General features: G+C 37.5%; 1 protein-coding gene across 2 annotated transcripts; it reads left to right on the top strand.

The window, feature by feature from the left end:
- The first annotated feature begins 6,533 nt into the window (after positions 1-6,533).
- LOC112294979 (uncharacterized) lies at positions 6,534-13,149 on the top strand. 2 transcript variants are annotated; one of them, XM_024546011.3, is made up of 10 exons: positions 6,534-6,753; positions 7,232-7,626; positions 8,310-10,154; positions 10,250-10,595; positions 10,857-10,968; positions 11,154-11,418; positions 11,537-11,656; positions 11,764-11,880; positions 12,029-12,262; positions 12,463-13,149. In XM_024546011.3, the coding sequence occupies exons 2-10, from the start codon at positions 7,519-7,521 to the stop codon at positions 12,610-12,612; spliced, it is 3,297 nt and encodes a 1,098-aa protein (XP_024401779.1). In that variant the 5' UTR covers positions 6,534-6,753; positions 7,232-7,518; the 3' UTR covers positions 12,613-13,149. The 2 variants fall into 2 exon arrangements, with proteins under 2 accessions (XP_024401779.1, XP_090100535.1); XM_090244409.1 differs by having other exon boundaries at positions 6,576-6,753; positions 6,996-7,626.
- Positions 13,150-17,632: the final 4,483 nt, after the last annotated feature.

The raw sequence follows: 17,632 nt of genomic DNA, 5'->3' as shown, positions 1-17,632 counted from the left end.
ATACGTCAAGCACTGTTTGAGCGCCTCGGATTGTTTATATCCCTTTATTTTTGTGATCTATAAGTGAATGGTTCTTTGGCCATTATTTTTTTTCTAATTCCGTTATCTTTGATCTATCTCATTTACATATTCAAATGTTCCTGCTTCATGGCCTATTATTTAAGGTCATATAAGTTTATTGCAATTTTAATGTTGAAATCGCCTGCATGATAATTGCATCAAAGGTTTTGAGTATTATCTCATCTGTAATTCATCACCGAAAGTTTGAACGACCATGCTCTTCAAAAGAGCATGCATTTCTACTTTCAAAATTATCAATTTTTTGCCATTGAATTGACTAGCTCCGACTTATGTGAAGGTAACTTTAACATTATCAATTTTTTTTTTTTTACAAACTAGGTTCTATCAATTTTTTGCCATTGAATTGACTAGCTTCGACTTATGTGAAGGTGACTTTAACGTTATCAAATTTCTTTTTTACAAACTAGGTTCCAGTTGAAAAGAAACAGAAGGATATCAAATCAAAATCTTTAGAGAAAGTAAAAAGAGCTGTATGAAGTGAGAGTAGCATTCATAAATATTTGCAAACGGTGCAATTTGTTTTAGATTTAGTTTTCTTCATGATTTGCAGATCATGGTTGCAATGTCATTGTCAAAAAAAAATCCAATCACATGGACCTGATGCGGAGTGTGTAGTTTCAACAAGATGAGTAAATAAGGTTGTCATCGGTTTCATCGCATCATAATTCAGTGGCACTCTTCACTAGTTCCAGATGTTGTTACATCTTGCGTTGCAGGGATGGAGTCCCTGATGGTCAGATTGAAGCTCTCGCTCTTGCTATCTCGCTCAATCTCATTCATTAACAGCGTGACAATGAGTTTTGTGAAGGATTACATGGTTTCTGCCTCGCCCCCCTAGTTTATCCTCTGTGTTTGAAAACTCGCTTGAATTCATCTATTTGCCAAAAATGGCAGTGTAGTAGTCTACATACGTACGCAAGGGCACGCCAATTTTTTTGCGACAATTAGGTCGGGCGTAGTTTCACATTTTTATTTTTTTTACTTTTTGATATTATTACAAAAAAGAGGGATAAATTTGCTATTACAGGAAATATAAGGATATTCTTGATATTTCAACATATTTCAGAGGTATATATATGATATTTTTAATTAAATTAATTTCACTAAATATATAGATTTTTTATTTTCTATTTCATTTTTTTTTTAATTGAATGAATTGAAATCATGTACTAAAGAATATATAAAGAAAAAGAGAGCAAGAGAGAGAAAAACCTTAAATTATTGTAAAAAAATAAAATTATTTTTATTATTTTTTTAAATTATTTTATTTGGGACATAATAGATAGTAGTACAAAATGTTAATAGCAAAGAGGCTTATATTTGCAAGAAGGATATCAAAAGGATAATTCATTGTCTTCATTATAAAAACATTTAAACATCAACTATAATAGTAGCAACACAAATTGTAGTAGAAAACCATCTTGTTGCAAAACAACATCAACCTACTTTCTTAATATTAGAAAATACATCCTCAAAACAACATCATTCCATACTCTACTAAAAAAACAATAGTACCTACATTCCTTGATCCCATCATGGAAGACATAATTGCTAATAAAGATATGAAGTTGAAAGCAGTAGTAAATAACTTTGTGGTGCAAGCTTTTCACAACTTCAAACAACTTCTAAAGAGTCATTGGATAGACATTGAATAATTTATCTAAGCCAACTAACAACTTGGACTAGCCTATCAAGCAATAGTGGACAAAGATCTACATAACATCTTAAGTAAATTTAAGCTAGATACAAATTCCATATTAACAGTCTATAGAATTACATCCCAAGAGTTAAGAGACTATAAGCTAATACAAAACAACGTCAAGAAAATTAAGCTATTTCATACTATCCTGTAAGAATTAAATGATGGAGCAGATCGCATGTGTCAAAAAGCCTTAATCAGACATGTTTCTCAGAATTAAAGATTACAATTATTGAGAGAGTGGATCCAAAAAATCCTTTATTATTCATTCCTATTACTATCCATGTTAGGAGGTAACTTCTTCAAAATGTTCTTTGTAGAGGACAAAGTTAGGATCCACACTCTTTCCAAACAACACCATATTAATCAAACTGAAGTTTGTTTCATTCCATGGCACTCCAACTTTAATTCCAAAATTAGTAATGATGTAGAATAGGAATTGGTCCATCTAGCATGGATACAAATCCATGGCCTTCCTACTTTATTTTGAACACTACAAATTTTATCAAAAATTGTCAACCAATTTAAAGGAAATCGTATGGATTGTCACTAAAAACCAATATTGAGAAAAAGTAGTCGGTCCTCAAATACACATCTTGGTAATGGATATAGATACTCTACCAATCAAAGTAAGCATATTAGACCTATAAGATGGAACACAAATGGAATACTATGTCAAATATAGTAGTTTATCCATCCAATACAATAGATGTCGAAGCACTACATACCATGTTCGTAACTACTCTACATCAAAACCAAACAAGGATTGCAAGTAAGAAAGACCAATCAAATATTACAACCCCAATCAAGGATCCACAATCAAATCAAAGGACAATCAGATCTACTAGGTCACTCTATGTAGCTCTTGTGAAGTTAAATCATATAAAAAGCCCAACTCAAAGTTTACATGGCAGGAAAAGAAACTATTGATTGCTTCAACACTCAAAAAATCAATATAGGCTACAACAGGATATTACACCAATAATATACATTCCAACTTTTGGGTTGCATAAGAGACAACGTTTTTTTATTACTTTAAAGTAAAAAAGTAAAAAAAGCAAAATCTGCAAGTTCAATGACCAAAAGAAAATACACATCCAATAAACAAATATGGTCCAATATGCAAGGCAATACTACGAAAGCTTATATAATCAAGATACCTTGGTTAACAATAATAAAGTGACTAGAATAGATTGCTTAGCTGAAGTGCCATACAAAGTAATTCAACAACAAAATTAAGAGCTTGAAAAACAAATCATTGTATAAGAATTAATTATAGTAACAAAAGGGCTTTATACTAGAAAAACACCCAACATTGATCTCATTTCAATAGAATTCGTCCAATTGTATTGGAAGGAAATCCAATTGAACTTACTTCAACTAGCTAAAGAAGTAGTTACAACCAATATACTTCCATGTGAACTTAATACTAATTAAATAATCTTAATTCCAAAATAAGGAGATAGATCCTTCATTCATAACTATAAGTTGATCTCTCTTTTGAGCACAATTTATAAAATTCTAGCTAAAATATTAAAAAATTGACTTCTTTCAAATCCCCCATATTAGATTCACAGATCATAAACTAGCTTTGTAGCTAGACACTACCTTTTTGATAATGTATTTCTAGTTGTGGAGGCTATAGATTGGGTTGAAGAGAGCCAATAAGACTTATTATTAGTGATATTGGACTTCAGAAAAGTATATGATCATATCAATTAGAGCTTCTTGGAAGTAGCTTTAGTCAAAATTGGATTCTCCAACACATGGATCAGTACCTTAATGGCTATCAACTAAGAAGCCGCCACCACAATGACTATCAACAATCAATATGATCCTATCTTTTTTTTAGAATACTCTATCTGTCAAGTTTGCTCCTTGGCATCTTACTTATTTTTATTTTTAGTAGATATATTGAACTAAATGCTTAAAGATCTAGAATGGGACATACTAGGATTTATATTACTATTTAATATAATAATTAATAATCAAATGTTTGCTAACGATGCTACTTTATACCTAAAAGATATCCTAGAAAATCTCATAAGAGCAATGACTATATTCACCAAATATTATCAAGCATCAATAATCAAGGCCAATTGGTACAAAACATACATCATATCAATAGCCTCCCATGTACAATAATGATAATTGAGCAAAGATCTAAATCCGATTTAAAAAATAGAAATCAAACCATTATGTATCTTGGTTTTTCTATTAGTTACAAGATAACAGATAAAAATAAGAATAATAAAATATTCTAGAATTTCACAAAATACTTTGCCCAGTGGGGCCTTTAAAAACTTTTACTAGCCGACAAACTACTAATTATCAATCAAATTATTTTTGCTTCAATTTGGTACTTGGTTTTGTGTATAAATTTTAAAAACAAGAACTTCAAGCAAATCTGGGCACTAATCTATAACTATCTGTGGAAAGGCATTACAAGTGAAGTAGCTAGAGCAAAGGTCAAAAGGAATACTATTATAAAACCAATACAAAATAGAGGGCTAAAATGTTTTGATCCAATAATGTAAGAAAAAGCCTTCCTTGTCAAATTAGTCACTAAAGGCTTGACTTTGGAACTAGAACCTTGAAAAATACTACTATGCCATAGAATAGAAATGACATGAACTAAACATTACAGCATTTGGTATCTTAGTATATATTTAATCATGGACAACATATCAGTTATCATCATAGGCTCATAACTCTGAAAAAACATCTACTTTACCTAACAAAGTATAATGAGTGGCCTCACTTCCCTTACTATACAACACTAAGATTAAATACTCTAGTAACCTCTTTATAGTAATCTATGCTTAATAGATGTAGAAAGAAGAACATGGAGCTCTAACAAGGATGAGAGATTGATAAACTAGTCATTCAAAAAAATTCACAAATTAAAAGATATCTAAGATGAACACCAAAAGAATTGGTTCATATCCTTAAGACTCCACTATAGAATTGGAAGCCAAAATGCAAACCTTCAATATTATCAATTCATACCACAAATTTCCTAGTATCTAGATTAAGCACAATTTTATTCATCCCAAGATTGGTAGATTCTTGACATACAAGATAGCATAATTGAAATTTATGTCATATACAGGATCAACAATGATATACTCTATGGTACAAAATATATCGTACTTATTTCAAAAGAGTTAGAAGCAATGCAACATGAATTATTTTAACTCAAAGATGATGAATTCTAAGGTGTCTGCATTGCCATTAAAAATAATTAGAATGTATGCATTGAATTTAACTCAAATAGTCTAGTTTGCTAGCCTAACATATTATGAATGGTCTCCAATTGCTTACATTTGACCTTAAAAAATGGATATGGAAGCCTCACAATATGAAGCCAGATCAGACCATTAATAATTATACATCCAAGCTAGGATACCAGATCGGTATTACTTGCTCATCTACGCCTTTCAAAGATCAAAGCCTACTCTAATAATAAAACTACAATAATGTACAATACAAACTCTTTTATAAATTTTTTTGGCACTCTTAGCTTTCTTAGAAGGTGTTCGCCATGAGTTGGTTGACCCTAACCAAAGGCATTCTAGTAAATTATTGGCACAAGGTTATCGAAATGGATTCCAACTGCAAATTGTACAATTGCAAGAAAATAGAGACAATACAACATATATTTTGGAACTCCTCGGCTATTAAACCAACATGTGAGAGTTTTAATCTACTCCAAAGAGTGGCCACCTTAAGCCCCATCATACCATGGATTAAGGTTCTATATGGGAACTGTGATCCTTTTTCACTACAAGAAACCAACCTTACTTCCATGATTTGAATTTCTAAAGAAATTCCATGGATGATACTGAAAAATCTAATCTTATAGCTTATATGGTGTACAAAATGCAACTTCAATATGGATTGTGATTCCTTTCACATTGAAAAAAATTCTTTAGAAGGCCTAAAAGACAATTATACAAATAAAGCAAGAAGCATGGTGTAAAATTCACTATAGATCCTTAGATAATCAATGCCAAAAAATAACACTTTTAATCGACATATAAATAAACAAGGCAATATTCTCTAGATGAGATCCTCTTACTTGGCACATTGGTGCCGCCAATATAATTACTCTTGATAAAATTTGCTATCCATCTTCACCAAATTGATAACATATGGTCGATGCCACATCCAGCTCTTTGCAACAGTGGACCAACTTGCAATGAATCTAACAACCCCTCCTGCCCAAGAGAATAGAATATAGTGAATGGACAACAAAGAAGCCAAATATCAATAAGAAATTGCTACAATTGGAGCAATTTTTATCAAAGAATATCTACAATTTATCACATCATGCAATAACAAGGTAGTACCATTGCCACCAACAATCAATAGAAAGAAGGTCAAGGAAAAACATATTTACAAGAGCAAAAAGTTTACATATAATGAGATTCCATGCACTCGCTTAAATATGAACCAAATTAATCAAACAAAATGAATATCCTGATGGTTTAGATTTGAAATCTGCTTCCACATAAAGATTGATCTCCTACTGAACAAGAAGACAAAAGAACAAAACAACGTTTATTTAATTTATATTATATGATTATATGAACATTTTCAAAAGCTGAAGACATGAGAGCACAAGCCCGAGAATCAGAGTTACTCTTGTGATGCACCATGAGTACTCCGGACGCCAGACTGAAACACTGACACCTTGACTTCGAATATGAATAAAGCTCACGTCGACGGCGAAGAGCGAGCTATGCGACCTGGCAAAGCTAGCCGCAGTGACGGCAAAGCGTGATTTTGCAATGTGGGAGTGTGTAGCGAGAGCGTGTTGTCTCATTGCAGCTGTTAAAACTCAGACCTGGTGGCGGTGGTGTCGTGCACAGCCCGGCCTGGACTCGGAGTGGGTGGCGACGTACTGTGCAGGTTTCGCAGTGGGGTTGGAGAATTTCTGTGTCTTTCTTCTTCGTCCTGGCCATCACCAGGTATTTCACCAAGACTGCTGGATCCTCTCTCGTCATCTCCCGCCTGAACCCAACTTTGCTTTTTGTTGTTGTCAGTTTTTAGCACTCTTCTGCTGCGGTGGATGCATTGCTGCTGCGGATGCTTCAGGTACATGCAATCTTTTGAGATTTTTTGTTGCAGACCAAGGACGTTTAGAGCTTCGGCAGATCTTGATTGTTGTGTTTAAAAGCCGGTAGTTGATACCAAGCTTTGCGTGCTGCAGTTGCTGCACTTGTCTTCCTGTTTTGGAATCATTGGCAGGTTTTGTTCTGCGCAAGTTGTGGTTCTCTTCAGGACAAAGAATGTGCCTACTCTTGAAGCTAACGTCTGTTCTATAGCTTCACAGCCAAGGCTGCGCGGGAGAAGGAATAATGTCAGTCGGGGGACGAGAGGGAGAGGGATAGATATATGGAACTTGTTTCAAGCAATTTTATCACTTACTTCGAGCGTTCTTCACAGGTACTGGTATGAAGCACATTGTTCCGAAGGTTAACGAACGATCAACTGCAAGCTGAAGCTCACGCTCGATACTTTAATGAATTATTGAATTAGTTGAGAAGGGTCATGTGTCAAGTGGGAATCCACCAGTGCGCTATGGCTACGTCACTTAAGAGATCTTCCACCGGAGAAGCACGTGACCGTAGAGAAGCGACAGCCTGCAGGTTTTAAAGTGAGCATCGAAGATAGTATGGCTTACCGTGAAAGTGCCTGCAGATTGTATTCAGAATCAGAGGGCATTGCTCCTAATGCTTGACCTAGGGTTGAGAGTCCAAGAGTTTGAATACCAGGACGCGGCTATGGAGTATTACAACGAACATGAGCGATTGCGCCCCTACGCTCCTCGGGATGAATACGTAAGTTGCCATGACTCCACTTTTGATGATGCATCTAGTAGAAATTCAATCACACTACTTGGCGAGGGCTGGTTCAACTCAACGTTTGGCAACATGATTTGAAATTTCGAGTCTCGCCACAGGGAATGATCATTTAGTTTTGACAACAGTTTCGCACAGCTCCGTGATTGAACAATTAGCCCCAACGTATTATTTGAGATTCTTGGGGCCTTATTCTGTGGCGGTGCTTCTTCTTCGTTGAACCCAGGTGACGAGTTGGTTGTGAAAGAGTGAAAGTTACAGTGCTTAGTTTCTTGCCTCTGGTTTAAAGGACATCCGGGACGAAGAGTGACCCTCTGATCCGATGAAGTCACGAGTGTGAGCTAGTGGAATTATTTGGATAGCTCAATTCGCTAACAAGTTGTTTAATTCCATACCTGCTGCATTGCATACACTACTTTCACGGAATGAGTTTAAAATTAACTGTAGGGAATCAAGTAGTCTAGCAATAAACAGCTGCCTTTAGTAAACTCATTGCTGTGTAAACATTTCTAATTGATTTCAACTTTGAGAGGTTAGTTGCCTTGGCTAAGAAACAGCGATAAAAATGCACGTTATTTGTTGCGACGGTAAGTTTGCCTGATTCTTTGGGGTCTTCCTTCACCCCTGGTATGAATTGGATGTTTTCCTTCCCAAAATTGCAGGTTCTGCAAACCAGAGAAGGTCCAGATTATATCTTTGAAGGAACAACGCCAGCAAGCGACCCCTATTGGAAACCTCCCTTATTTAGAGCTGTTCCTGTGTATCAACCTTTCCCTCTTCGTGAAGACTACCGCAGAGGTGTTCCGTATGAAGTGTACCCCAGAACTCTATCTCCTCCGACTTACACTCCAGATGATTTGATAGGTTCTATATTCGATTTCAGACCACCTCCACAATGTGTTTACGGAAGAGGACCATCATACTGGAGATTCGATTCTGGGCGAGGCTCTGAGCATGGCATTAGATGGCCACTGCAGGAATTCCCTCTGTCAGATTACCACCGAAGACCTACGCATGAATTTGATTACGGGCGCAGACCTCAACCTCAGCATGAACTCAGACCTCCGGAATTCAATAATCGGCCTTGGCTTTACCTTGACCAAGGACCTCCAGAATTCGATCGAAGACATCCTCCAGATGTTGATAAAAGATATCTTCCAGAATTTGATCGAAGGCAGTCTCCAGACTTTGATGGAAGACATCCTCCAGAATTAAATCGAAGGCACCCTCCAGAATTCGATTTGAGGCAACCTCCAGAAATCGAACGAAGATATCCTCCACAAGTTGATCGAAGTTACCCTCACGAATTTGATCGAAGACAGCCACCAGGCTTCGATGGAGGACAACCTTCAGAAGTTGATCGAAGATATCCTCAAGAATTTGATCGAAGATATCCACAAGAATTTGATCGAAGATATCCTCCAGAAGTTGGTCGAAGATATCCTCCAGAAGTTGATCGAAGGCATCCTCCAGAAGTTGATCGAAGACATCCTCCAGAAGTTGATCGAAGATATCCTCCAGAAGTTGATCGAAGACATCCTCCAGAAGTTTATCGAAGATATCCTCATGGATTTGATCCATGGCAACCTTCAGAAGTTAATAGAATACACCCTCCAGAATTTGATTTAAGATATCCTCCGAGAGTCTATAGAAGACAGCCTCCAGATTTCAATCGAAGATATCCTCCAGAGGTTGATAGAAGACAGCCTCCAGATTTCAATCGAAGATACCCTCCAGAGGTTGTTAGAAGACAGGCTCCAGACTTTGATCGAAGATATCCTCCAGAATTTGACAGAAGACCTCAGCCTCAGTATGACAACAGACCCGTTCAAGAAATCGATCCAAGACCTCCGGAATTGGACCGCAGAGCTCCTCATGAATATGAACAAAGGCGCCATCATGAGTTTGGCAGAAGGCCTGAGCTTCCGTCGGAGAAAAGACCTGAGCCACTTTATGATCATGGACCTCCTCCTCCTCCCCCTCCGAAATCTGACCAGAGGAACCCACCTACTGTAGTTCCCAGTGATGCAGGACTTCAACCTCCTCTCTCTTCTGAGCTTCAGCAACAATCCCACAGGCCAGAGTCACCGAAACGAGCTGCGTCACCACCACAACAAGCGGCTGCCCTCTCCCCAAAGGATAACGCGAAAGAGACAGCGGCCTCACCACCCCGCCCTCCTGCCGATGATGTTGGTTCTCAAATTCCTCCGACGCCATCTGAGCCTGTTGCTGCGCCTCCTTCACCTCAGGAAGATACTTCTCGTGACATCTCCCGCGAACAGCAGCCACCAGACGTAGAACCTCAGTTTGTGGTTCCTGTGCCTTGCGAGACTGAGGACCGTCCTCCTGACAAGCCTGCACATCATCAACTGGATGAGTTTCCTGAGGGAAATCCCCCAGAAAAGGACATAGAAGGTCGAGGAGACTTAGGGGCTGTTTCTTACGCCACGCACATGGAAGTTGGACCTCCTTCATTAGGAAAAGACGTTTATTACGTTCCAACCACGGTCAGTTCTCTATATCAATATCACTGTAGTTGCTGCGTTCGTTCGGACCACTGCAGCGTTGTTTTCTTGTTGAACTTTTCTGGAGTGCTCTGCAGGAACACGGACGCGTGAAGTGGAAACACTTTCAAGCTTGCAAACACTACTGGGCGGGGTTTCTCTTCATCTTGCATTTCTGGGTTGGTGTTGGCGTATGCATATATCTCGGGGTAAGAGGCGTGATAAAGACAAACCAAAACGAAGAGTTGGTGCGCACATACGCTCTTGCTCATTCCCCTGCACCGCTACTCCCAGAACGTTTGTACAACATGAAGCATTGGGCTCCTCAACTTGCCGTTGCAACAGGCGCAGGGTGGTTGTTTGCATTTATCTGGCAATCGCTCATCCGTGCGCATCCAGCACCCATGATCAAGATCAGCCTGTATTTGGGTACTCTGTGTACTGGTACGTGTCGATCGACAAACCCTTAGCTTTTACTTTCCTTGCAGCAATTTTCTATGACAAGTGCATGTTCACCTTTTGTTCTTGATCAACAATATTTCCATGTATTTTTTAGAATAATCCGCCGTGGAGGTGGAAATTCAGATATAGAGCATTCCAGTTTGCATTTGAGTCGCGTGGTGTGCAAATCCAGGTTATCACTGCTCTGATTGTGGATGTTTTCTTGCAGTTTGTAATTATTTTTGTACCCTCTGTATGCAACAGGATTGTTGGGTATCATACTGCTTTCCACTGGAACCGCCAAAGGCCTTGTTGGTCTCCTTTTCCTGGCGTTAGCACTTTTCCAGGGGCTTTATGTGCACCATGTTAGGCACCGGTAATGATCGCAACTCTTCCCTACTCTTCCCCGGGGTTGTATAGCATTCATATTACATTAGACACAAAGAAATTTGCTTGCTGGAGAGGAGTCCTCGAGTAATGTGGTTGCATTTGCCTGTCAAGACACAAAACCCCACAACTCGACTTTTGCAGCTAATGATTGTTCTATTGCGGCCCTGACAGGATGGAGTTTACAGGAATCATGCTCAGAAAAGCAATTTTGGCTGTCCACGAATACAAGAGTCTCTACATACTCTCAGTGTGGACGGTGTTCCTGGCAATGTTTTGGCTTGCCTTATGGATCTTTGGAGTTTCTGGAGCGCTAAGCTTTACTTATGGTGGATACTACGTCGCGTTACTAGTTGTGAGCTTGGCATGGTCCATTGAGGTCCTTCGTAACACCATCAACGTTACTGTTGCAGGCGTTGTAGGCACTAACTACTACGAGGTGCACAATCGTTATTTACAAGTGGTCAAAATAGTGAACTCGAATTTAATTTATGAAGTCATTGGTCGTTTCGAGTCTTTGGAAGCTCATTACTGGGAATTATGCCTTGTGTTTGCAGATGGGCAACAAGCCTCATTTTCCGGTGTTGAGATCATACCAACGTGCATGGACTGTTTCTTTCGGAAGTGTCTGCCTTGGGTCGATGTTCGTGGGCCCAGTGACTGCACTTCATGCACTAGTAAGTCTTACAACAAGCGTACTACTTTCTCAACTTGGTGGAATAAGGAGAACAGACAAAATTCTTCCTTCTGTGTAGGATCTGAAAGTTTTGGTATTTCTTTGCAGGCTAAGCACATAGCTAACGAGCAAGGCTCAAACGAGTTCTTGTTCTCCTGCACGAATTGTTTGCTTGGACTGATGGAATATCTCATCAGACACTTCAACAAATGGGCTTTCGTGGGGGTATGCGAGTCATTTTTTGAATCCTTAGAAGCCATCTTCGCATCTTTGCAGCCGTCCAGACGTTGATTTGGTATCACACTTACTTCTGTTAGCATCTTATTTCATACCAACCAGGCAACGTCTGATTCGGGTGCACATGGATTTCCAGGTGGGTTTGCATGGGAAGAGTTTTGCGACGTCCGCAAAAGAGACATGGAGGATATTCCAGGAAACGGAGACCATGTTGCTCGTCAGTGACGACCTAACCGGCGCAGTGCTCTTCACTGGTTGCATAATCGGAGGAGTCGTGACAGCTCTGGTTGGAGGCTGCTGGTCTTTTGCAACCCGCCGTTATCTCACAGTTGGTGTCTCCATCATCTCGTTCTTCCTTGGCTTTTTAGTGGTGAGCCCCTTCAATGCCGTTCGGCTCAAAACCATAAAACCCGATCTGTATCTGATGTCATTTATAAATGAAACCTTCTTCTTGATCAAATTAGTGTACCTACGGTACAGGTTTAATCATGATGGAGATAAATACATTTTCTACATCGAATTTTCAGCAGTCATCTTCCGTAACAATGTCGTTTGTTGTTGCTGTCACAGACATACTTGACAATGGCTGTCTCAGAGAGCGCTGTAGCTGCTAATTATGTGTGCTTCGCTGAGGACTCCAACATACTCTCAAAGCACGATCCAGCCTTGGCCCAGTACATGATCCATCGCAAGAATAAACTTGACGAACGATTGGCTTGATTGGCCCGAGTAAAACGTCGACAATGCCATTGGTATGCAAATTTTTGTCTCGCTACGTCTCCATTGTCGAGGGGATATCTCAAATATACTGCGCTTCGTTGCTTCACTCCCAGGAATATGTTTCTGCCACCGATACTCCAAAAAATCAACGCCTGCAACCAACAATGGTGTAGACATGTAGTGTCTGAATGGATGATGACCCTTGTCGGCACGGTGACTCTCCTTCATTGCCTGGTAAGCGAGAGGTAAGTTTCATCTCCCTCTTAGCCCAGGGATACTGTTTATGCCTCGTCTGTATATTACCTGAGTGTGAATACGGCAGATTTTTTGGTGACATAATTTTTGTGAGTGAGACAGGAGAACTTTGTTCGAAATTTAGCGGGGGACCCGCGATTGAGTTAGAGTCCTTAGAGGAAGGAAAATTTTGTTCCAAGAAAAGTCGACCTTCGATGTTCACTCCTAGCGTGTGCATTGTGCACACCGATCGAGTTCTCAAAATTCTAATGAATTCTTCCAGACCATCTATGCAATCAGCAACAGCTTTCATGCCCTTGCTATTTCACCTTTTTTATCGTTTTGTTACAACTTGATACGGTGAACGAGGATATGAATGATTGTAAGCAACATTCTCTCATTTTCGGACGATCCATTGGTGTAGGAATCTACATAGATCTGTGAGTGCTGGAATTTAACTTTTATCGGTTTTAGTACGTATGAATCTGATTTGACATTCAGGTGTTGGAATAATAATCTTGAGGTATTTCTTGACGTAGAATGAAACATGTATTCATTCAATGCAAATATTACTTGCCACTTTTTGGTTTTGGCACACTGGTCTTTAACTCGTTAATGTCGAATTCGACGCGATTGATTGGAAGTTCAGGATTTGTCCGAGTCCCACTTCTTACGAGAAAGCTCTTGACCCCACCTGTAGAAAGATGGGGGACACCGCTCAGCATTGAAAGAGATGGATTTTGAGGTCGTTATGAATTAGTTGATTACTTTTACAGAATACGACAAAAGATTGTACAAGATAAGGCCGTCAGTAGTTTCAAATTGAAAAAATAATTTTTTGTCAAGGAATTCAAAAAATTATCAAAAAAAAGTTCTTCTTTTTAACAAAAACGTTTCACTGTACCTTCGTTATCGTTATATTTGCATTCTAAAATTTGTTTTCGTCGCCAAATTGATCGACATAATCGATTCTATTTTTCGAAATTTCAACATCTAATTACCTTAAGTTGATTAGTAGAAACCGAGTTCAATACAATGGTACGAAAGTTCCTTCAAGAAACCGTTTTTTGGTATCAAAACCATCCATCATGGTAATGCTACTTTCCTCATTTCATGAATGGTTCATGATGGTTTCAAACTCATGGTGACATAACAACATTGCGTACGATTTGAAGCGATTTTAGCAGGTCAACACTGCTCAGTCCACTGTTGTGCACCAGTCACGCTGCTTAAACTATATTTCTCTACTGTTTTCCTGTCGACAGTGCTGGAAACTTCGCCCAAATGCCACAGAATACGCAGGACAAAGATGGTCCTGCAGCTTCGAAGTACAGCCCTCTACCGAAATGACCCTTAACGCATTCCAAGAGTGTTCACAAAGCTCAATATCTGGCACCTAGAATGTCGAAAGCCCCAGGATGGGATCAGGAGTGTTAGCGATGGTGCTGTGTGTGCTCCCGCTGGCATCACAGGATTCATCCATCCTTTACTCATCTCCATGAGAGAAGCTGTGATCAACCAGACACTACGGCAAGATGACAGGCAGCAAGGAATGTATCCGAGGTTCCTCCCAGTGGCCTTTGCAGCACACCATACACGACAACAATCTGAATCCGATGATGAGCAGGGAATGTGTGATGCTTCACGGCAGGCTCCGCGATCGGACCACCCCGACGCACTGGACTCACCCAGATAACCATTTTCGAGTGCAAATCTCTTCCAAATCCGCCATTCGGATGCAGGCATCCCGATCGTCCTATCATCATCAAACCCGGTGCTGCGGTGGCGAATCAGCCCAGTGAGCCCGGCAACAGTTGTGCGTTGACATGCAACCAATTTCAGTTACTCGAGATAAGTGAAAGTCGTGCGGGGAGGATTGTCAACTCCAGTGACGACACTCCGGAATTGTGCGAGCCCCGTCTGAAACAGCCGCGAGGCTTTCCTCGGGCCCATCGCACCGGCCCAATCTCGCGACTGTTCCCCCGGCTGACTCTGGATTTAGGCCCTCCGCGAGCACCTTCCCCGTTATTTTATGTTTCCCTCGGTTGGTGTTGTGCCTTTTCCATGGAGTTGACGCGACTTCCTTGCAGTTTCACCGAACCATCTCGCGAAAAGCAGACACACTGCGTCGACGTGCGGGGTTATGAAACACTTTCAGCATCTTCCAGAGAAACCCACACTCCTGCAGATCAGGCTTTCGCGAGCTATAGCGAGCTATGCCGCGCACGGCACAAATCGTGAGGCATGAAGGTCACCGCCTGGCCGTCATATCTTTGTTGGGCGCTGGACACCGAAGGCCGGTATCGGCACCTCTTCAGATGAAGATCAGATCAGATCCTGCAGCTTCAAGATATGGGGTTCATGGATCAGACCAGACCCCACAACTGAATGCATCGATATCGGCACACTGAATGCTCCTCCACAATCCTGCTGCTGCTTCTGCTGATGGAGCTTGCAACCTTCGCCCTGTCCATGAGCGTCTCTACATTTTTCACTGTAGGGCAGAAACCAAAACAACTAGTCAACCAATTACCACGTATCTATATATATATATGTATATACATACATATAATTTATGTGATGGTTTTTTTATTGAGGAAAATATAGGAAGATGATGAGATGTATGATTTGTGTTGATGTTTCATGGAAAATCAGACTTTTCATGTCCGAGAAAAACTGACAGTGAGAATGGATTTGAGCAAATGCTTTTTACAGAATCCACAAATGCGATTGACGCACAACCAGAAACTATTTTTTGTGATAGTAGAACCACAAGTAAGATATTAAATAATATTTCTTACTATAATCTTTTTAAAAGTTACTTCATCATTTAATGCATTTCAAAGAAATGTTGATTGTAAACAACAATATCAACAGTGATATTACAAAGTATTACAAGTAATACTTTGTTTAAAAAAAAAATTGATTATAATTTATTAAAGAAAAATCTAAAAACGAAAAATCTCTATTGTAGCTTCTATATGTTAAAATCTTGCCAACTAACTTATTCCAATTGTCAATATCATTCACAACTCCTTGTTTAATTATTGAATAAAAATTGGTCTTTGACAACACCCCAAACAAAAATATCTCAATATCAATATCCACCTAATTGCATAAATAAACAAGTAACAAACACCTTCATATGCTTGCATGTAAACTTATAAGTATTATCAGTAATAATACAATTATAAGATGTGTATTACAATGCAAAACTTTATAGGACATACCTTATGCTCATTGGTTTGGATTATTGTTACTATGATAATCCTATTGGTCTAGACTTTTTTCTTATTCTCCAAATCTTTCAAGTTCAAGTTTTTCCTATTGTATAAACTTTACAAATCTAGATCTTTTGCTAAGTTTATGAAGTTGGTTAGTAATAATAAATAAATAGATTAATATTTAAGATTTTTTATTTAATTTATATATAAAATATATATTTAATCTTTACTTTAAATATTATAAAATTTAGTTTAAATGCTTTTACTTTAAACTATTGTAAGTTTAACTCAAACTTACATCTTTAATCATTGTTAAGCCAAATAAAGCTCTTATTTTATAGTTACAATTTTTTAAAATAAATCCAATAAAATAAATGATCATATTATTAATTTTATAAAATAATATATTTAATATATATATATATATATATATATATTGCCACCACAACTTGTATCTTTTTTTTTTCTTTTTTTCATAAAAAAAATTAATTTATTTGATATATTATTTTTAATAAATAATTTTTTAAAATTTAGATTATATTTTAAAAATATAAAAAACTAAAAATTTATCTTATTAACTAAATCTTTAATATATATTTTATTAGTAAAAAAATTAAATGAAAAAAGTAAAAACAATTACTTTTTAAAATTTTACACTTATTTATTTACCATTAACAAAGGTTATATGTATAATGTAATTGATAGTAGATTATGATGGCAATAGCAAAAATTATAGTGGCATAGGATGGATAGTAAATTGTGGTGGCATTAGAAATATTATATATATATATATATATATATATTTATTTTTATTTTAATAATATTTACTTTATCTTTTCATATTTAAAATATTTTGATTAAAATAAAATAATATTAATAATATTAATAAATCTTTATTTTTTAAAAAATAAGATATATATATATATATATTATTTTAATTTATTATAAAATATAAATACAAGAATAAAAATATATAGAGATATACACATTGTTATAAACTATGGACTCATATTGTTTAGTTTTTTTTCCATTGAAAACCTAAGATAATAGTCCGCAATGATCCAATCCTTTGAATATAGGACATTCGAATATTATCCTAAATTGTGTAATATAGGGCACAACTTTTCCTATTTGTCCTATATTCTACTTAATATAGAATACAAATGAAGATAAATAGGCAATGTAAATAAAAATAGAGCTACATAATTGGGATGGTTTTTTATTTGAAGCTCAATAGCTACTTTTTAGCATCCTAAAAATGGTGTCTTAAACTACAAGTCTAAAAATATTTCTTATTTTTTAAATATAGGACATAATTTTTAATGATTTCATATCAAATTTCTTACATTAAGAGAGAAAAAAAAAAATCATTAGAAGGATGTGGCAATGATTAAACTACTAGATATATACATAGGTTACACCCGAGAGTTTTAAATTTATTCCAAAGAGGGTTGGTGGTTCAAATTCTAATTGTAAAATCTCAATCATGCCTAATATAAACTTGTTAAATATTTACCACTATAATATTATAACAAATAAATAAAAATAAAAAATAAAAATAA

This window comes from Physcomitrium patens, chromosome 18, assembly GCF_059467195.1.
Source record: "Physcomitrium patens ecotype Gransden chromosome 18, ASM5946719v1, whole genome shotgun sequence".
Classification (NCBI taxonomy): Eukaryota; Viridiplantae; Streptophyta; class Bryopsida; order Funariales; family Funariaceae; genus Physcomitrium; species Physcomitrium patens.
Note: the sequence above shows the minus strand (reverse complement) of the source record. Positions and strands in the feature narration are given on the sequence as shown.